Raw genomic sequence first — 22484 nt, 5'->3', positions numbered from 1 at the left:
TTTAGATAAATGGTGACTCTGAGCTGTCAGGTTGAGACAGCTTTTTCCAGAAAGACTGCCAGCTGTGCATGGAATTGGCCAAAATGAGCTAAGTGCACTCAGCTGCAGTAGACTGATACCATCATTGCCGAGCTCTGTGTGATGCAGGGGAATTAGAGGCTAGTGAATCCACAGCAGAGGATGGCATGACAGGGCCCTTTCATGCTCTGTTGTCCCATTCCAGACTGCACACCCTCTTCACAGGGATAGGCAGCTAGTGCCGAGGCCCATAGGAAATAAGACAGTGAGGAAAAGGACAGGATTCAAATTTCCCTAGGCCAAAATGATCTGGTAAGTTCCTTGAGAACTGGAGCTGACCTTGTTCCCAGGCTAGCACAGTGCCTGGCCTGTGGGGAGGGAGCAGGCAGGAAATGGGTGTGGAATGAGGCGTGCGGATATATCGGGATGCAGGTCTGGGCTTCACTTGTTGAGAGAATGCAAGTGAGAACTAGATTGCTAAAAATTGGAGACGCTGGCCGATCCCTGACAACGCTATACTACTCTCAGCCTTCTATATCCTCACACAACGCGTGCCGATCAAGGGTCAGAGCCGCCCAGTGTCCACTGGAGGTGTGATGTGCGGTAATGATGTATGCAAAGAGCATGGCTACTCCCGCTCATAAGAGTAATGCCTCCCACTTAACACTAGGAGACAAATGAATGCGGTACAGTTGCTACAGGCACATGAAGTTAAGACGCTTTAAGAGTTCCATAAGAAGTTATCCTCCCAACGACAAAAATATATAGTTGGGAGAAGAGTTTGGAGTATTCTGCTTTTCCAAGGTGCATTAAAAGCAAAAACACTTTTGGCTTTTTAGGTGGACTCACCAATAATACATAATCAGGTTTGGGACTATAAACTCTAAAATATTTTGTTAAAAATGAACAGTGTTGGAGCCCTGAACCTAATTTATTCAGAGGCCTTCTATTTGAGCTCATTAAGTGACCAGAAACATTTTGATAAATACCCATTCTTCCACTTAGGGACACGTTTTTCATCTCGATTCAGTGAAGAACTACTTCCTCTGGCCAGCTGGTATAACTGGCATTAAAAACTAACAAAGAATGTAGAGAAGGGAAAATCTTCCATTTCTCAGTAATTTCCTTAAAACTACATACAGAGAGTTGAGAAGAAATGGACTTTGCGTCAGGGCGGAGGATGGGCAGTGCTGCCCAATCTGTGGGTGATGGTGGAGCGGCTCTCTGGTCCCTTCTCCCGCTCCTGATGGGATAGAAGTTGAAGCCTCTGCCTCATTTTATAAAAGGTCACGATTTGAGAAATCTCCAAGTAGTCTTAGAAAGATATGTATAAAAGACTCTGGTAAATTATTGAGTAAGAGCCTCCCTAAGTGACTGAAAAATGTCCCTTCATTTCAAGAAGTGTCACCCGCCAGTCCAAAGGTGCTCACAGATGACGTAGCTGTGATTTGTATCCGCACGTCCTGGGTGAATGAACTACACATCCATCTGTTTAAAAACATGCCCAGTGCACTTGTTCACAAACCTGGTAAATAGTAACCTTGTCTGAAGATTTACTCGGAATTTTATCTGAACATCTGCTGCTTATGTACTATGCTCAGGCACTGCTCCTGTAATACAGATACACCTGTAATTCCAGTAAGTAGCTGCTCTAAAAACCGTATCTGTTAGTTTCAGGAAGAAATTAGGGTGATTATATTCTAACAAGGCAACTGAATTCTCCTTCAAAAGGACTTTGTACAAAATGAACTTCAGTCCTGAGCACGTAGCAGTAGTTCAACAGATGTACCTAACCCAGGGATAGACCCATGTGATCAGATTTCCCTGACAAATGTGTTTCATGAGTCAAAAGCATCCCCTTAGTGTTTAGTGCTTTTCAGTGACCTCCATTTTAAAGAAAATGTCTATATTATATAAAACAAATCTCTGTACTTTATTAATTTATATATCCCATGTTGCTTAGTGCAGTGACATTTTTCATATAGGTGACTGTGGTTGAGGAGATAGCTGTAATGAACTGCACCACCACAGTTTTCTGAATATAGACATTAATAAAACATACGATCAACTTCCTACTATAGCCTAAGGGTAAAAATATGGAAAAACTCCATATTTCTGTCAGTTTCCGTTATCTTTGAGACAGTCTTTTTTTTTTTTTTCTGCGGCACGCAGGCCTTTTGCTGCTGTGGCCTCTCCTGTTGCGGAGCACAGGCTCCGGACGCGCAGGCTCAGCGGCCATGGCTCACGGGCCCAGCCGCTCCGCGGCATGTGGGATCTTCCCGGACTGGGGCATGGACTCGCGTCCCCTGCATCGGCAGGCGGACTCTCAACTACTGTGCCACCAGGGAAGCCCTTTGAGACAGTCTTGAAAGCACTAAGGATCGAAATGGCAAACATGGAAATGTGTCTTGTATTACTTTTTCAGTTTTTTTTCCCCAAATAAATTTACCTATTTTATTTATTTATTTTTGGCTGTGTTGGGTCTTCGTTGCTGCATGCGGGCTTTCTTTAGTTGCTTCGAGCCGGGGCTATTCTTTGTTGTGGTGCACAGGCTTCTCACTGCAGTGGCTTCTCTTGTTGCGGAGCACGGGCTCTAGGCGCGCAGGCTTCAGTAGTTGTGGCATGTGGGCTCAGTAGTTGTGGCTTGCAGGCTCTAGAGTGCAGGCTCAATAGTTGTGGCACACGGGCTTAGTTGCTTAGTTTAACACGAGCGTTAAAAGTAATTCTTTTTAGTTAGCCCTTTTTCTTTTTCTGATGGCTCTAGAAGGAACTCCCGCCTGCGCTCCCCACTGCCCCAAAAAGTTGAGAAAATATTCTAGATTTTTGCCAGAGTATGCAAGAAGAAAAATAAATTCAATGAACGGGTATTCTATTTCTAAGCAGTTTAAAATTATTTTTTTAGGAGCTCAACGCAAAACTTTCAACAGTAAACAAAAGAGGTGAGAGGGTGTACTCAGTATTAAATAAATGGCCAAACACATTTTTCCAAATACTCTCAGTCATGAGAAAAAAGTGAGCTATCAATATTTTTGATTTCTGAAAGCCAAATTTAATAAATTAATAACTGCATGCCAGATAAAAACACAAAATTACAACTGAAAACCAATAATAATTTAACAGAAAACGCTCTGCGTTGTACTTTTTTTATTGGTAGAGATAATTTACTAAAGTAACAAATCTGAAAACACATTTTGCTTTTGCTGGAAAGAAAGTACTATGCTAGAGAAGAACTAAGAGAAACCAGAAATAAAGCATTTGAGAAAAGCAGGCATATGTTATAGTCTATGGTGATGCGGCAGCCAGAGGTGCTGGTTTCTCCATTTGTGTGCATGTTTATGGAAGCATCAGAAACCAGTGACGCAGGACCCAAAAGCAAAGTCACGACAGAGTTACTCTGTGAAACATGCTGGACTACAACCACAGGCGACCCAGGACGAAGGGGTGGTGCAGGCTTGGTGTCTCCTTTGTGTGGGGTTCCCTTGCCAAACAGGGGGCTAATCATGCACTAGCTTGAGTTTCTCTTAACGTGATAAACACCCAGGACTACTAGAACTGGAAAGCATGTGTTCACTGTTTTACAAGGACAGCGGAGCAGTGCTATGAAAACAATGGGAAGTTCCTTCATTTTAATCTGGTTATATGCCCAAACTTCTAACCAAGAAATAATTCAGCTATAAGAGCCAATTAAATTACTATAAAACATTCCTTCATCAGTAAAACATTTCTTTTTTCCTTCAAACTAAAAATTTAAAATAAAATGTCTTCATTTTTGATAAGCAGCTCCACCACCAGTCTCTGATATCGTATATCGTTCAGGGCAGCCATGGCGTCTAGTTCGGGAGATCTCATGAGGGTTGGGCCGAAAACAATCCCAAGGTTCTCTGCATTCATCAGATTCTCCTTTTCGTGAAGGGTCACTCTGAAAAATACAAGGAAGGGAGGGTGACTTCACGTAGGCTACGGGGGTCTTTGGCGTGCTGAAGCACTATAACAAAAGATTCACAGTAAAGGTTTGTGCCCACTGATCAGCTCTTTCGCTAGGTTATTTCTCTGCACTTCTCCTTAACTTCAAAGTACTGACTTTCCTTAACGTAAATGATGTTAGTAAATAATTTAAACGTCTGGTGATCACTGGAGCTGAAGCCTGAGTTGATGTGCTGGCCTGTGTGGGGTCAGTTCTATTTGTGGATTCGCCTGCCACAGCCTAGAGCTGCAGGGGTGTGTTTGTAAACAGAGAAGGGACAGGGTCATCTTGATAATTCCATCAGCTCTCCCTCCACTTTGGCGAGAGCTTGTTTCCTATAGAGCATTTTTGCCAAGTTGAATGGTTTATTGAGTAGTTAGGGAGAGAGTGGTAGCCATATTAATAGGAAATGGCTCAAGCTAAGCAACCTCGTCAGGGAGTGTATTTATATTCTTTTTACTGCTACAGAAAAGGCACAGAGACTATAATTTGAGAGTTATTCCTTTGTTTTAGTGTGGAGTTCTTAACTGCATCCACATACACAGCAAACTTGAATTTACAAGTGAAGCATGTGAAAAAAAGTTTTAACTCATGGTGCTTTTAAGGAGGGAAACCATGTAAATCCTTACAAGCACCGTGAGTTAAATATTCACTTCTGGGTAACTCACACCTAAAGGCATACAAAATAGATGTCAAGTTCTGCTGGGTTTTTTGGTTTCTGTTTGGTACTATAGTTGGAAATCCTAAAGCCACTAAAACTTGGTCATATAATTTTAAAAACTTTGCTTCAACTGGGAGAGATGGAGGGTGACCAAGCGGGGAAATAAAGCTGTATCACCGTCAATCACTTTAAAACATTCAACCGGAAGTAACTGAAATATTTTATTTTCCATTCTTCTCTTTACTCCTTATTTTACTCCATCACTTTTTACAGCAGGTTTCAATATTGGCAACATTAATTCAATAATCTAAAATGCCAAGTCTGAAGTGCCTATTTTGGAGCAAGACATAAGTGAGCTTCCTTGCAAGTTGCTTTATTATTACTAACGCTAGTGTCTTTACAGCTGCAAACTTTTCCCTTTCCACAAAAATTAATGCATGTCCTTGGCAGAATATTGGTATTTCTAACATATTTGGAACATATATTTGAACTGCGGATACATTTATGTTGGTGTCAAGTCTGCACTCAGTATTGTAGTGCATTTTTTTTAGCATTCCTTCTCAATGTGTGCGATTTTACACAAGAAGACAAGATACCTATGTATTTATTCATTCATTCAATAGATCATTTGTCCTTTCTTTCACCTTTGCTTTCATTTGATTCTTAACATTTGGATGTGGTACAAGTATAAACGTCCGAGTTGGGAACTTGCCTCTTTAGATGCGCCATGAGATACCGGAGGGTTTCGCAGTGAGCGGGCGGCAGCAGTTTCAGTGCTTCATGAAGGGTTTCTAATTGCTCATCGGGGTCCATAATTTCTACGGTAGCAAGATGAACACCAAGGAGAGAAACTTTAATAGACAACTGGTACAAAAGGCCCGTTTCATTCTATTCTTGTGGTGATCTTCTAAAACTGACAAGAAGTGCTTTCTCACAGGCCCTCGCCCACAGCTTTGGAAAGTATTTTTAAGGTTCAAGTCTCAGATTTCCAAAAGTTTAGTGTCAATGTGGCAATATCATTTACTTGGACTTTTGGGGAGAGCACCTAGTGTTTTCACTTGAGGGTCCTAAAGTCTGATAAATATGAAAATTGGATATTGGATGTATAGGATGTAACTATAAAAAATTCAGACACATAATAACATATGCAAGGATAAAAACATATATTCAAATAAGGTCATCTTAGAATATTACAGACATATGTTGCACTGTTCAGAATATCTTGAAAATCTCCTTTCAGCAATGGTATACAAGCGATGCTAGCCCAGTGCCCACTGCAACCCCTGCCAAAGTTTTATTAATTGATATTCATGCTTTTTTCTTTGTAGACCAAGAAATGCATCATCCATATTTACTTCCTTTATTCATTAGACTTAGTTTTAAATTATTTTGTTATATAAAAAAGTCAATTCTACGCTCAAAGCACAATTCTTCTACTTAAGATATTCAGAAGAATGCAGTACAGACTTTGAAGGTAATTCCAAACGTTCTGAGTGACAACAGGACCCCTGAAATAAATGTGACTCTTACAAAGGTGTAACTTTGAGGGGGACAATCTTCATTTGGATATTTTAGTTCTGTTTTGGCCAAAAAACCACATTCCTTTGAGGTCACAGACTGCGTTTAATTCATCAATCACTTACATATTCAGAAACAATAGACATCTTCGGAATTTCATGCTCTCAAAAAGAGGACCATAGCACATTCCTGCTTCTACCCAAACGTCAAGAAGATGGGGTGCCTTTAAACGCTGGGCTTCAGGGCAATTGCCTTTAAGTGTTGGTTAGCAGCCCTGAGATGCTGGAAGGCCATATCTGACCAGAATACAACATTTTAGACACAAGACCAAGAATCCTACTCTTTCTAATTTATAAAACAAACCAACTCAACGGCAATGTACTGGAGTCAGGTGAAAACTGATATAAGATGAAAGTGAAAAGTTCCTAGCATTGGCAGAGCAGATGTGATAAATTTCAGAATGTGAACAGTGACTGAAGCTTTTTAATTCAAAGAAACTTTGGCCATTTTACAGTTTCTGCCCAAAGCTTCCCCAGAGTTCTTGGTTCATTTCTTAGCAATAAAGAATGTATTGTTTGCCTTCTGCTATGATAAATAATGCATAGTCTTTAAACCATGGGGCATTAAGGTTCAAAGTGCCAATTCATCACAGCAATAACATCTCAGACACTGAAATCCAATCATTTACTTTCTAGAATGAACAGAAGAAAATTCCATTTACTATAGAAAAGTACTATTTATTTTTTACTTAGCTATAGTTTTTATGATTGGACTAATTAATTTGAAACTACAGTATTCTGGAAATTGAAAAAAAGAGTAACTTAGTCTCCTTTTCACTTCTGTAGTTAATCTTCATAAGGAGACTCTTGAGATAGTGTGAAATTAAGGACAGTGTAGGTGGCCTAGCAAAGAAACAAAATTCCCTGTTCACAGAGAGCTTTCTACTGGAGGCAATAGACAATAAATATTCTATCTTACAGTTTATACTAGATTAGAATGAGCGCTACGCAGAAAACAGCAGGGTAAGAAACACTGGGAGGGCTGCGAGCGTGCAGTATTACATGGGATGGTCAGGATAGGCCTTAATGAGAATGAAAGTCTCGTGTACAGACTTTGAGGGAGGGAGGGAATGCAACCCATGGAGATCTGGGTGAAGATGGTTCCAGGCAGAGGGACATCTGAGCCATGGTTCCGAGGGGAGGGTGTGCCTGTCATGTCTGAGGAGAAGCGAGGAGACAAGTGTGGCTGCAGGAGGCTGAGCAGAGAGGAGCAGATGGGGGTGAGGTCAGAGAGGTAACAGGGCACTTTATCACGGCAGGTGCTGCGGGCTAGTCTAAGAACACGGCATTTACGGAGAGAAATGGGAAGTTTCTGCATGAGGGAGGGTCAGGATCTGATGTACACTTTTCACAGTATTGCTCCTCTGGCTGCTATGTGGGAAACAGGCTACGGAAGGGCAAGAGTGAAAACAGAAAGACCACTCTGGTCGTGATTACAAAAATCCAGGTGAGGAATGACGCTCGTTTAGACCAGGTGGTGGCAGTGAAGGTGGTAAGAAGTTGCTGGATTCTGGGTATATTTTGAGGGTAGAGTCCAGAGGGTTTCTTGATGAGGGATGTATGAAAAAGAGAATAATCAAGAATTAGCCAAGGTTTGGGCTTAGGCAATTGGAAGGATGGAGCCTCAATCAACTGAGATGGGGAAGATCATGGATGGAGGAAGTCTGGGGGGAAGGTCAAGAGTTCTGACTGAGATGTCCTTCAGGCGTCCAAGTGGACATACCGACTGTGGACTGATCTGGGGTTTAGGGAGAGGTCCAGACTGGAGCTATAAATTTGGGAACATATGACAAAATGCATTTGAATATATGGATGTTAAATTGACAAAAATTCTTCCCTGGAATTCATTTCTCCTTTTTCCCCACTTAGAAGAGTCTTGCCCATGATCAATTCTTCCCAGAACACAAATCTTTAGCCTTAAGAAAACCACAGCATAATTTAAGAGCGAGACAGACACAGTGGAAGGTACTCTGAGATGAATGGCCACCATCAGTTGTTCAAGTATACGAAAGGCTTGCATGGGGGAGAGGGTGACACTGGCACTACCGCCAATGGGAGGGAGTTAAAAGCAGGCAGATTTCCCTGCGCATCTGTCAGTGGACATCTGTCTACCAGCGGACGGGCCGCCTAGAGAAGCAATGATCTTGCAGTTACAGGGTATTTAAAAAAGAATTTGTTGTAGAAGAAAGTCTAGTTATGTGACCCCTTAGAGTATCTAAAAACGCTAAGATTCTACGGTTCTTAATATAAAATTATGTTGACTCAACAAATATTTTTGAGCACCTATTACGTGACTGGGCACTGAGGGAAAACAAACAGGAGAGGACCCCTGCCTCTGAGGAAGTTACAGTCTACTAGGGAAGATGAGACATGACTATAACTTTGGCAGGAAGGAACAAGGCTGTGAAAGAAGGCCAGCCAGCACAATGGGAATCCAGGGGAGAAAGGCAGCCTATGGCTGCGAGGTCCAGGGAAGGTCTGGAGGATTTGGGGATGTGGACGTTGTGAGGGCAGGAAATGAGCGCTCCGAATCTGCATCAGATCTAGTTACAAGCTCTTTGAAAGAATGTAGTGTCTAATTCTTTACAGAGAAACTCAAATACAAAAAGAATAAAACTTAGGCAAGCAAAAGGGGTGAATCAGTGGCAGAGCTGAGGGGAAACTCGGCAAGCTACCAGGCTTCTCTTCAGGACATTTTAAGTTGCTGAGGACAAAGAACTCTGGGTTTTCTCTCTGAGTTGATCTGACTCGCTCAAGGTTACACACTGACTGAGTCATGTAGCTTCTAAGATCTTCTGGAAAGAGCTCTTAGACTCCTTGGCCAGAGGAAGGTTTCTGCATTCAGCCTGACCAGGAGCTCAACTGTGGCAGTGCTGTTTCCACGGTGGTTGGGAAGCCTCTGTGCATGCTGGGTGATTGAGCACGGCCTGTGAGAAGCATCTGTCTTCTGGGCCTTTGTACTGTAGGACACCGATTTCTTCACTGGGGAGAGGGAATGAGGAAGAAGTGCTGGGTAGACCAAGGCTTCTAGGTGGTTCGTAAGTGAGTTTCCAGGGGATCATGAAGCTCTTCAAGATTTTGGTTGGGTTGCCCTGGCCTCCTCCACCCTTGAATCCTTTTCTTCATTTCCTGCCACTACTCCCTTCCAGCTTTCACCCAGCAGCTTCTCCAAGGGAGGCTGCACGAGCAGAGCTCAAACAGCTTTTGCAGGAGAAAGCTTTAACACAAACTCTGATTTTTTTGTTGGCAAGGGCTGCTAATAAATGCCAGACACCTGAGACCTGAAAAACACGGCCCCAGTTGTTTTAGTGGCTGAGATACAAAAAAGTTCTGAGATACAAAAAGCTCATCGGGAGGGGTGAGCTAGCCCTGTCCTTTGTTTGGAAAGGGTTCCGCCCCTCCCCTCCTATCTTCCTCCTCCGTTGAAGCCTTTTGTACCCTGTTCCATCAGGCGAGCCAGGCTGTGTGTAGAGTGGAGACAGCACGGCTTTGACAGATACGGGTTTGAATGCCAGGGCCACCTCCTCTCACCATGTGTCCCTGGACAATTTACTTATACCTGTAACATCTCATTTCTTCTAAAACAACATCATGGGTGTAAAGTGCCTAGCACCATTCCTGACACCTAGTATATGCTCTATAAATCTTAGCTTCACTCATCTTCCTTATCTGCTTATACAGATAAGAGAATGGCTATATCTATGCATCTAAAGAATAAAACAGACTCTACTACTAGGAAAGACATGTTACAAGGACACAGTGTTCCGCAAACTTTTTGATATCAGTATCAAACACATACAGTATACGTTTATATTGTGTGTAAGTATTATGCCAGGGTTTTTGATGTCACACATCAAAACAGTTTTATATTAGAAGGAAATGGAATTTCTACCTTGATTTAGGAAAGTTTCTTTCTTATGATGTGCTTTCAAGAGCTCTCTGAGGGGTGACATAAGGGGGCTTGCTGATTTCACACCGGAGGGCTGTTTCAGACACAAACCCAAGAACAGTGACAAATGCTTTGGAAGAATAATAAAGAGGGGAGATTGTCCTCAGCAACTCAGGTGGGTGTGGGGAAAGAAGGTGAGGTAGTTTGGGGGTGTGGGGCAAAAGGCCTTAAAATCCGTAAGGAGTGCTTAGATTTTTCTTCTAAGTAGATAAAGGGGTTGTGTAGCGTTCATACCCGGGGTTTGAATCCTGGCTCTGTCCTGTGCTAATCGGATGCCCTTGGGGTAGCCACAGAGCTGAGTTTCAATTTTACTAGCAAGCAACAGGGGGCAGGAACACCATCCAATGGAGCCCCCAGAGTTGTGCCGGGGGTCAGAGCAAACCGAGGTCTGAGCAGCCCTTTGCGATACAGGTGTATGTCAAGTGCCTTCCAGGTTAGTGGCGATCTGACTTATCTCTCTGGGGAGGAAACCTCTGCCCCACCAAAGAAGAACCCGTAAGCTCCCTCAGACAATTTTCATGATCTGCCCTGAATCCCCAATTCCCATGGAAGAGATCTAGAGTCTTTTCAGGCTTCTAACGTGAACGTTTGTAAAAACCAGTGTAATTCTCACAGCTGTTCTCTACGTGAGAGCTTGAGCTGACCCGCGAGAAATCAGGGCTCCATGGAACTAACCACAAAAATTCTCAACACAAGCTCTGAAGGAGAAACTGAAAGTTAGAACAAAGCAAGTTTGTACTTGTGAAATTTCAAAATCAGAAAGCAAATCAGAGTTACTCAGGAAGTGATGTTATTATTTAAAGATTAACACAGCATATGGTTTTTAAGAGAGAAAAGTAAATGACAGAAATAGCCTATCTTTTCTAAAAAATGGTAATGCCAACACTTAAAGTCTGTTAAGAATTCCCTTCTTTAAAGAAACAAGTGTAAGTTACAGGTATGATTTTTGCACCATAAATAAAATTTGGCAAATGAGCCTTTGCTTTTTCTCATTTTCATCTTAACTAAAACTTAAAAAATAACTTTTTGATCTAAAATAGTGCTCCTTAAAGTATAATCTATGAAGCCGTGCCATTTTGCAAACTGCTTATTAATGGCCTGTCACAGGATAAGGGCAGAAATTGAGAGTAAGAATTTATATATTTTATAGCATTCTGACAGAGTAATCTTCACACTTGCTGAATCTAATAACAAATAGTTGGTCTTGTTTTTTCAATTTTATTTTTCTAGTTATTTTTATCTTATTTTACAAAAGTACTGGTCCATATCTAGGAGAACTGGTATAAGCCTTACTTTGGAAAATACATTGCAAAGATGCTTCTGATGGTAGAAGTCATAAACAACCTATGTTAGAGAAGAGTTCAAAATTCTTGTGAGTGTATTAGCCATGGAGAGAGGCCAGGGAGAAATATTTCATAAAATGCATTCAAGATACTCAGCAGAAAAAACAGGAGATGTGATTACCAAGAAGTGGCGATTTGTCAGGTTACAAATGCACGCCTTCATACTTACTGGCAGACTCTATAAACTTAGGGTAGGCGTCGTATGTGATGAGTGGAATTGGTAAATCTCTGAAGTACAGTTTCAGTGCACCAGTGATAATGTTGATATCTTCATACATGTTCACAGAAATATCTGCTTTCTCACCGTCTTTGAAGGATGTTAAAAGAAACAGAAGTAAATATCTGGATTCATAGCACTTTTAACAAATAACATTTTTTTGTATACTGTTTTTAAAGATGAGCAATGCTTCAGTGTTTAACATCAAATTCACTGTGCTGAAACACATATATATTTTTCTGTGAAAGACAATCTATTGTTTTGAATTTTATATTCTGAGGTTACTTATTTTTCCATGTTTAGTGATGGAGGGGAAAAGTAGGAGATGACTGAGGTTAACAGAAATATTTTTAAATTTCATGAGTACTTGAGAATTCCTACGGGAATAATGTGGGGTTACTTTTTTTTCCTTTTTAAAATAAACACAGAGAATGTGAAAAATAACAACTGAGGTCCTCCCAACTTAAAAAAGACCCAGCACAAGAGGCCACCTTTGATTCACCCCAGGTTCCCAGACCTAACGTGAGATCTTGCCTGAGCCCTGTGGGTAGGAGAGGTAGTGAGAAGTGAAAAAGCAAAACAAAACTTCAGAGTGTTGATATAACAAGAGAAGAAATTACAAAATAGAGGAAATTTTAGAGTTGCTGGGCCTTATGACTCTCAAGTAAAGCTGGCATTCTTTCAGGGTGGCCCCTTCTGCCCTCCCCCTGCACTTAGTACTTTGTTAAAACAGCTGAATTTTCATCTACTAAAGACTTAATTAGCGTCTACTCTGAGCTAGATCTTATACTAGCTTTCTTTTATTCCATTTAGCTTATGAAAGATTTTTAATGATTAAAAAGCAGCCTCTTATATTTGGTAGTGATATATGTCCATGCCACTCTCTTACTTTGTCCCAGCTTACTCTTCCCCCTCCCTGTGTCCTCAAGTCCATTCTCTACGTCTGAGTCTTTATTCCTCTCCTGCCCCTAGGTTCTTCAGAAACATGTTTGTTTTTTTTTTTAGATTCCATATATATGTGTTAGCATACAGTATTTGTTTTTCTCTTTCTGACTTACTTCACTCTGTATGACAGTATCTGGGTCCATCCACCTCACTACAAATAACTCAATTTCATTTCTTTCTATGGCTGAGTAATATTCCACTGTATATATGTGCCACATCTTCTTTATCCATTCATATGTCGATGGCCACTTAGGTTGCTTCCATGTCCTGGCTATTGTAAACAGAGCTGCAATGACATTGTGGCGCATGACTCTTTTTGAATTATGGTTTTCTCAGGGTATATGCCCAGAAGTGGGATTACTGGGTAATATGGTAGTTCTGTTTTTAGTTTTTTAAGGAACCTCCATACTGTTCTCCATAGTGGCTGTATCAATATACACTACCAAATGTAAAATAGATAGCTAGTGGGAAGCAGATGCACAGCACAGGGAGATCAGCTTGGTGCTTTGTGACCACCTAGAGGGATGGGATAGGGAGGGTGGGAGGGAGACGCAAGAGGGAGGGGAGGGCTTCCCTGGTGGCACAGTGGTTGAGAGTCCGCCTGCCGATGCAGGGGACACGGGTTCGTGCCCCGGTCTGGGAAGATCCCACATGCCACGGAGCGGCTGGGCCCGTGAGCCATGGCCGCTGAGCCTGCGCGTCTGGAGCCTGTGCTCCGCAACAGGAGAGGCCACAACAGTGAGAGGCCCGCATACTGCAAAAAAAAAAAAAAAAAAAAAAGAGGGAGGGGATATGGGGATATATGTATATGTATAGCTGGTTCACTTTGTTATACAGCAGAAACTAACACACCATTGTAAAACAATTATACTCCAATAAAGATGTTAAAAAAAAAGTAAACATGTATTCAAAAATAACATAAACCATGATAAATGTCAAAAAAAAAAAAAGCAACGTCTTTCCTACACAGCTATTAGAATGGCTAGAATCCAGAACACTGATAACGCCAAACGCTGGCAAGGATGTGGGGCCACAGGAACTCTCTTTGGTTGCTGGTGGGAATGCAAAGTAGAACTCCCACTTCGGAAGACAGACAGGTTCTTGCAAAGCTAAACAAATGCTTACCATATAATCCAGAAATCACACTCCTTGGTATTTACCCGAAGGAGCTGAAAACTTTTGTCCACACAAAAACCTGCACACAAATGTTTACAGCAGCTTTATTCATAATTGCCCAAAAAAAATGGAAGCAAGATGGTCTTTCAATTAGTGAACGGAGAAACTGTGGTACATCCAGACAAAGGAATATTATTCAGTGATAAAAACAAATGAGCTCTCAAGCCATGAAAAGACATGGAGGAACTTTAAATACGTGTTGCTAAGTAAAAGAAGCTGGCCTGAAAAAATTACATACTGTATGATTCCAACTATATGATATTATGGAAACGGCAAAGCTATGGAGTCAGTAAAAAGATCAGTGGTTGCCAGGAGTTCAGGGGAGGAAGGGAAAGAACAGGTAGAACGTAGAGATTTTATGGTAGTGAAAGTTCTGTATGACACTGTGATGGTGGATACATGATGTTATGCATTTGCCAAAAACCACAGAACTGTACAACATAAAAAGTGACCTTTAATGTAAACTATTGACTTTAGTCAATAATAAGGTATCAATGTTGGCTCATCAATTATAACAGATGTACTGTATGAATGAGAGATGTTAACAGAGGAAACTATGGGCAGGGGCAGGAGAGGAGGGATTATATGGAAAATCTCCCATGGCCAATGGCTGGGAATGGACATGCTCAGTTGCTACCTTTCAGAGAAAAAGAAATGCCTAACATTCAATCTGGCATAGATTCAGGGTTGTTCCTGATGCCATTACTTCATGTCATTTTCTTCAATCTTATCAAATATGTGGGCTGACCTAGATTTCCTCCTACTGGGTTGGTAATAATATCTCATTTATTTTGTCTTCTGTCTCTGTTGGCTGTAAGAAGTCTGTGATGGGAGGGGAGTGTAATGGAACTAGAAATTTGTACTTGCAAAGGAAAGAGGCTCTTTACAATCACAACTCCTATTCTGTTTCACTTCCTGTATTCAAGTTTACAGTTCCTTGGTCCCACCTACTCCAGTGCTCAAAACAAAGACAAATTGGAGAACCATGGCAACAAACCTTAATTTAAACGTTAGTTAAAAGAAAAGAAGTCCCATTGAGCTCTTCTTTGGCTGGGTCCTTCCTCCCACAGTGGGAGGTCTGATGCCAGAAGGTCCCCAGTTCCTCTCAGATTCCTGCCCTGACGTGAGCTCAGACTTTGATAACGAGATGCCAGGGAGGCATGCACGGCAGGCAGAGTTAGGTGGGCCACCGCAAACCTGGAGAATCTGAGATCTGCAATGACTTAGATTCCTTCCCCTACATCCACCTCCACTGTTTTCTCCATGGTTCTTGGTAAATTTAACTGCTATGTATACATTTTGGTGAACGTGGACCAGGCTTGGATACTCAAATGTTGGTAATACAGTTAAATTTTATGCTTATTTCTCACCCTGAAATTTAACAGTTTAATACTTACAACTAATACAAAAAATAATAAAAATTATAAGCTAAGTCTTTTCATTTGGCATAATAATCATTAATGATTTAGAAAAATAATGGAAAGAATAACATAAGAAATTGTGCCTTTTTTGGCAGAGAATTATTGTCCTAAGTTAATGAACCTGCTGGAAAACACACCTCTGTCAAAAGCCATCTTGACATCTTCAATTAGGTCACTAAATCCTGAGACTCGGTACAGTCCTTCAGAATTAAGACCTGTAGAAATAAAGCAGGGAAGCTAATTAGTTTCTTTGGGATTATGCCTTTTCTTCAAATTTTAACTTCTCATACTTTAGGCTGGGGAAGTAATGTGTCAGGAAGAATGATGAAATATACATGTTTAGAAACCTCTTTGCACTTTTCTCCTAAAATAAAACCATTTCACTCACAGTTCTTTAATTCTGACCTACTGTGACTTGAATATCTGTAATTTGGCTCATCATTTTGTCTAACTAGATCAAATACCTTAGGTCTTAAGGGAAATTATTTCATCACCCCCTTTACACCATAAATTCTTGTACATAATGGAAGACTAAGATAAACTATATTAATAGGCATATAGCAGTTTTTCCCAAGTGGCAAAGAATAATTAGGGTGCATGCAGTTCTGGTTTTTGGTTTTTTGGCCTAGGATAGTTTTAAACAGAGCATTTATACCTTTGCTTTTTGGACCTAAGAAAAAATATAAAAACTGAGAAATGAATTGGTACCTACATATCAACTTTTACAGACAGGAAGCATCAACCATAAATATATTTTAAGCATATTTCTTATAACTGGTTAAATGTACCTTGAAATCATGCTGGTTAATTATCTGTTAACTGATTTCAGACTTTCAGATCATTTGTTATCTGAAATAATTCCCCCTAAACTTGGAGAAGAAAACCTGGTTGTGCAGTGAGTTACGACTGCTCTGAACCTTGCTGGAAACGCCTCACCTCGAGATTCAATCTCCCTGATGCACATGTCCACCACCATGGGCCGCTTAGTGATGTGGGCTTTCACGAGTGTTGTCAGGTCACAACTGTACACCTTCTTGACATGTTTCAAGTCTGGCTTGCAGTCATTTGGGACCATCTTGGAACACTGCTTATGAACATTCAATCCACAATCTGAAGAATAAAGAAAGGAAAAATTCATTATTATTTTCAGAATTTTGAGCATTCTGCAGGTTTATTTTGGCAAGACACTCCAACTTGAATTAGGTTTAAAAGGGGACTAGCTTCCAGCCTGCAGAGTGGGGGAAACATTCTTCTCATTCTTTAGGAAAATCCTGATTTTAAGTTAGAAGACTAGAATTCTAGCTCATGTTCCGTCATTTACTTGCTGTATGGTCTCAGGAGAATACCAACCCAGGCCAAACAAAATTAGTAAGTGTTCAATTAAATGTCTACAAAATGTAACATTACACCAACTAGCCAACTAAAAATTTAAAGTTCCATTTCTTTAAAGTTATATAAAAAATTATATTCAATGTGGATATAACTGCATTTTAATAAATCTGATATGAGGTGGAATTGAACCTCCAAAAGTAAGAGTATCCCAGGGCCCTCTTACGTTGATGCTGCTCATATGTGTATCTACTCCTAACTCTTTATATATATGTATAAGATAATGAATATAGAATACATCTAGTAGCTAAAAATAGCCACAGTTATTATTTGTTACTACTATTAACAGCTTACTAATGCCAAGCACTATTCCAAGTGCTTTACATTATTTACAGAAAACTATAAACCAGGTACTTTTATTCTTCTCTTTCATAAACCTGATGAAACCAAGCACGTATGTGTTAAGTAACTTACCCATGGCATTTAGTACATTTGAGCTGAAATTCAAGTCTACAAAGATTGTAGAGTCCACGATTTTAACACCTATACCATATTGCCTCTACTGAAGTTGTTCCTTTGCTTTGTCATTTTATTGGGTTATAGCTTCTAAGATGCCAGAACCCAAATATTTTCTAGTTAATATTTTGAGGTATTTTATTTTCAACAAGAAGAGCACAATGGCATTTTAGAAGAAATAGAGAGGGATACAAATATTTTGCTAAATTGGACCTAAGAGACATGGACCATACCTGAATAATTTAACTAAAAATAAATGTCACCTTTATGTTTGTTTAAAATATTACCCATTTGTTTTTAAGTTCATGAAAACTTGATGCTGACCTCCCATAAATCCAATCCAACTGAGGTACACACAATTTATAGCCAGGTCTTAATGGATTTGAAAACCATACAGTCCCACGACCACTGTCTGTGGTCCTTGGGCAAGCTTCAGTTTTGCTTGCTGTTTGGGCAGAAACAGGAGCATAACACTTACCTCACAGAATTGTTATGAGAATTAATAAGCCAATGCATTCGAGGTGATTTGCATATTATAAAATGTTAGACAAATACCGATGATCATCATCATTATTATGACTTTTGGTAAAGCTGAAATCTAGTTATATATATGGCAGTAACAGTTAACAAAGACAAGGAAAATTAGCCACAACTTATAAATAGAATTGTTCTTTCATTAAATATGTAGATATTACCAACTTGAAAAAAGAACTTAAGGCTTGTGGTGACTCTAAGGGAAGAAGTCGTGTACTGAGCACCTCCCATGTGCAAAAACAGGCTAGGTGTTGAGGGAAGCTGAGTCTTTGAACATGTGTGTGTAAGTGAACAGCACTGGCAATGGCACAGCCCATGCTAATAGTGTCCAAACATCGTCATCACTAAAGAAGAACAGGTGCTTCTTTGAATACGTAAAGGCTGCCAGGGCAAGGAGCTGAATCTGTACCATCTGAAGAAATGACCCAACACTGTTCTGTGTAGTTAAATGATGTCCAAATGAATACATAACCTGAACCCCAAATTCCTCTTTATTCTATATTAGATATAAATAAGATTTCTGATTCAATCATGAGGGAACTCAATGGCAATGGCCACTTAAAGGACCTCATTTCCCCTGAAATTTTAATGTTTTGTATAACTTCCGTAATTTAGAGTTAGATCTAGAATCTATTAGCTGTGTGATTTTGAGGGGGTTACTTAAACTTTCTGTGCCTCAGTTATATAAAATGGGAATAATAATAGTATTTATCCATTAATATTAGATCTATTATTAGGTTCTATTATTATGTTAATGTGAGGCTTAAATATTAATACACGTAAAATGCTTACACATAGTAAATTGTAATTGTTTACCATGACTCTGTTATTATTTAGAAGAATGAAACATTTTGAGAGGCCTTTCCTAGGTAGTGCCCCAGGGTTCACTGCAAGGCATTGTCATAATCAGCTTAAGGTCAGGAGCTAAGCTGACTTCTAGGCCAATTCTGTGTTCGTCAGATGTGAATGCCAGGTCCTGAAAAGGACTTGGATGCTGGGGTTATAGCTGCTTCCTCATCTACACTGTTCTTTATACACTTCATTTACATAAACGTACCTCCAAATAGGTACATCATTTTTCTCTGACTGCTTTCACCAAATCTGGGGAGTCTTCAGCCACCAGTTTTTCAAATATCTTCCACCCTCTCACTCTTTATCCTCTTCCGGGACTCCAACAACACAAATGCTAAATCTTCTGTTCTACAGGTCTCTGAAGCTCAGTTCACTTTTAAAAACCTATTTTTGCTCTCATTTGAATTGGATAATATCTACTGATCTATCTTCAGCTTCACAGATTCCTTCCTCTGACATATTGTATCTACCATTGAGCCCATCCCGTGGGTTTATTTGTTAATAAAATTTTCAGTTCTAAAATTTACATTTAGTTCTTTCTTATATCTTTATTTCTTTTCTGATATTTCCTATTTTTTCATTTGTTTCAAGAGTGTTTCTAATTGCTTCTTGGAACGTTTTTATGATAGCTGCTTTCCTTGTCTGATAATTCCAACATCTCTGTCATCTCAATATTGGCGACTGTTGATTATCTTTTTTCATCTGAGTTGAGATTTTCCTGGTACTTGGTATGAAATGTAATTTTGAACTGCATCCTGGATATTTTGAGTGTTATAAGACTCTGGTTCCTACTGAAATTTTCAACTTTAGCAGGTAGTTAACCTGTTTAGATTTAGAATGCAAATCCTGGCATACTTTCATAGGCTGTGTTTCAAATGTCAAACTAGGTAACAAAGCCTTTGTAATGCTACTGCAGTGCTATTTTGCCTACCAAACATGTATCTTATGGCAGGACTCTACCCTACATTCTGGGGAGGGAAGAGGGCCATGTCCTAGTTATTATTGCAGGGTAGGGATGGAAGTCAGGGTTTGCTCACAAACCTGGTCGGGGAGGAGTGCTGTGCTGCATGGAACTGCAGGGTGGGCACGGAAGAGAGTTCCGATCATGGTCTCAGCTCCCTCATTACTGCAGGTCAGGGATGAAGACAGGGCTCTCTGCCCGTAGACTTGGGCTGAGTGGGTGCTGCTTCTACTATAGGCGGGGTGGGATGAAAGTCAGGGTTCCACCCACAGTCTCAGCCAGGGAGGGGTTCCACTTTCTTCCTGCAAGATGGTGATGGAAGACAGGGCTCTACTCACAGACTCACAGGAGAGAAGTGCAACCTTGTTACTGCAGAGTGGGATGGAAAATAGGGTTCTACCCACAGCCTTCTGCTGCAGCATCCAGCAGAAGTCCGTGGGTAGGGGTAGCAATGTGGCTTTATCATGGTGTTCACCTGGAGAATGGTAGACACGGCTAAAAGACTTCTGTCCGGCTTGGGTGCCCTTTTCCCAGGGCTTTGGCTAGGAAGAGCCAGCTTTTCTTGGGGTTTGTCTGTGCCTATTGGCATTTATGGGTTGTGGGTATCTTTAATGCTCAGGCTGGGATACACAGGAGTTTCAAAAAACCCCAAAATCCAAAATACCACCAGGCAACTCGCTTCTGGGTTCCTTGAGTCCTGAGGTCCCTAATCAGCCTTCCTTCTTTTACCCAACTTTCAGTCTTTTGATAATTGATGTATATATTCTGTCCAGGGTCTTTTGTTATCATTATTGTGAGGAATAAAATATATTTATTCAACTTGTCTAGAACTGGAAGAACTCTTACATAATATTTTAAAAGTATAAAAGTCAGCAGAGCTTCATTATCTAAAAATAATGTTGATGTGCCTCATATTCTGTGTACACGGAAGTCACAGGTCCAGCTGGAAATGGCTGTTAGTAACAACCTACCCCAGTGTCTTCTTTTCACAAAGACAACGAAGCTCAGAGAGGCTAAATGACTTGTTCAAGTTGCTCAGCCAGAAACTGGTAGAACTGAGATTTCAACCTTGGCTTCCTAATTCCCAGCCTGTGCTCGTCCCACTGAGTGATATATACACCACTTTTCACCAGCAGTACACCATGTACGCTGAGTTATTGTTTTCAGGGTTGAAGATGAACTTGCTATTTTCAACCTCTTATTCAATAATGTATGTTGTACCTATTATTTGTTGTATACACTTGAGTTTAAAAGGCTCTGCTGTATTTTACCGTTACAGAAATCTATATGTGATTTGGCAAGCACTTTTAAAAAGCAGCGATAAAACCTACCCATTATATTCTTGTTTTGTCACATTCTTTCCTAAGTAAGTGGAAATCCACTAGAAGGTAAAACAGTAAAATTTAGATGCATCCACAGAATATCAAAACATCTGAATGGCACTAATGGTCTGATACTAATATTAATGTTTTTCCTTTGAACGTCTGCAGTTATCTCCCATTTTACACATCAGCAAATGCCTAATTTATTTGTGACTCAGTGAAAACTGGATAAAGAGATGACTGAGCTCAGATTTAGGTATTTAACAAGAAGGGAAATGTTTCCTAAACTGATACTCTTTCTTACATTTGGATAAGATTAAACTATGGGACAATATATTATGCTCAATTTTAGAAGTAAATTTCAAAGGCCAAATTTCTTGGCAGGATTGGATATGAAGTCCTTCAAAAGACCAAAGGATAGGGTAAAGGCATTAAAATGAAGTATCGTTATACCCTTAAGTTCACAGTGCAATATACCAGCTCTGCGCTTGCTCTGAAAATTGCTGCTTCAGGGACTAGCAATATATCAATATTTCAGGTTGCCATTAAGACTTTATTTGGTTTTCATACTTATTTATTAAAGTCATATAACTCCTATAGAGTTCAGTTTCTCCCAGGGAAGCTCTACAGTATAAGTGAAAAAAAAACTCCATAAAAGATTATCTCATTTGTTGCATCTCTTGGTTTGGTGGGTTATTTTTATGTTACAATTAAATCACATTGCCCCCTCCCAATTCTTCAAGTTAATAAGCACAGAATAAACACATGAAAGGAGGAATGAGAAATTCAAATCGTATTTCATTCTGTCCTTATTAATCAAGTATTCCTATTAGAATACTAACTTGAGGTTACTTTCAGATTTTCTGGGCTTGATTTCTCTAAAAAACATGCATGGTTTATATCTAAAAAGCACAGAAACCTATTTTTTGAAATAAATAGCTGATATTATTTATATTCTATTGATAGGATTAAGGGGTAATGTCAATGTGTGTTTTGAAAGGAAAGGTAATCATTCATTCTTTTCTATGAGTGTTCCTATTTTAAATTAATTGCAAATAGAAGTTTTATTTTAAAACATGTCTCTTAGCTGTCCCTACCTCCACCTCCACGCCCACCCAGGAAAAGTGGGACTAGCCCATTTCTAACATGCATCAGAAGTCATTATTTTCAGAAGCAAAATTAAGAAGAATACTTTGTTCTTTGGGATATTTATGAAAACATTGCTTTCAATTAAAAGGAGCTACATGAAAGTCGTAAGCAAGTCTAACCAATTTCTCATTGGGTTACAAGGACAAACATAACTTTTTAGGTACAATCAAAGCAGTAATTAAAATCGAAGACATTACTTCCCCTTCTCCAACCTAAAAGTTAAGTGCTTGTATATGCAAAGCAATAAATACATTTTATTATTAGGAAAAAAAACTGCTGCCATTTCCTTTTGGGGGCCGGCAGCAATGATAATGATACACTGGAAAAATGAAGTCACTTTCATAAATAACCAACACTAAGTTGATGTGTCTGATTTACAATTATTATCCGGCTTAACTTCTTAGAATATTTTGGGAAGGCTAAAATGAAAACAATTCAGGAATGCTGGTGGAATAATGGTCTTTTTCATGAGAGAGATGTTTGGTGATCTTATAATAGATTACTTTAACCTATAAGCTTAAATTTCATAAAGAAAGGAAAAATGGTCTGG

The 22484-nt window shown here is 39.8% G+C and overlaps 1 protein-coding gene and 1 long non-coding RNA gene across 9 annotated transcripts in view; one reads left to right on the top strand and one right to left on the bottom strand.

Moving 5' to 3' along the window:
- Window positions 1-22484, top strand: part of LOC109547850 (uncharacterized) — a 134507-nt gene that overhangs the window by 75541 nt on the left and 36482 nt on the right. The window lies entirely within an intron of this gene.
- The window catches only part of CHN1 (chimerin 1), a 176367-nt gene continuing 157030 nt past the window's right edge, over window positions 3148-22484 (bottom strand). For all 7 annotated transcript variants that reach the window (XM_019922598.3, XM_073807549.1, XM_073807550.1 and 4 more), the window contains 5 exons: window positions 16208-16381; window positions 15409-15486; window positions 11682-11819; window positions 5356-5461; window positions 3148-3937 (listed from right to left, as the gene is read on the bottom strand). In XM_019922598.3, the coding sequence (XP_019778157.1) occupies window positions 3766-3937; window positions 5356-5461; window positions 11682-11819; window positions 15409-15486; window positions 16208-16381 (668 nt within the window). In that variant the 3' untranslated portion in view covers window positions 3148-3765. The remainder of the gene's footprint in view (window positions 3938-5355; window positions 5462-11681; window positions 11820-15408; window positions 15487-16207; window positions 16382-22484) is intronic.

Source organism: Tursiops truncatus, chromosome 7 (genome assembly GCF_011762595.2).
Source record: "Tursiops truncatus isolate mTurTru1 chromosome 7, mTurTru1.mat.Y, whole genome shotgun sequence".
Lineage (NCBI taxonomy): Eukaryota > Metazoa > Chordata > Mammalia > Artiodactyla > Delphinidae > Tursiops > Tursiops truncatus.
This window is presented reverse-complemented; position numbering and strand designations above follow the sequence as displayed.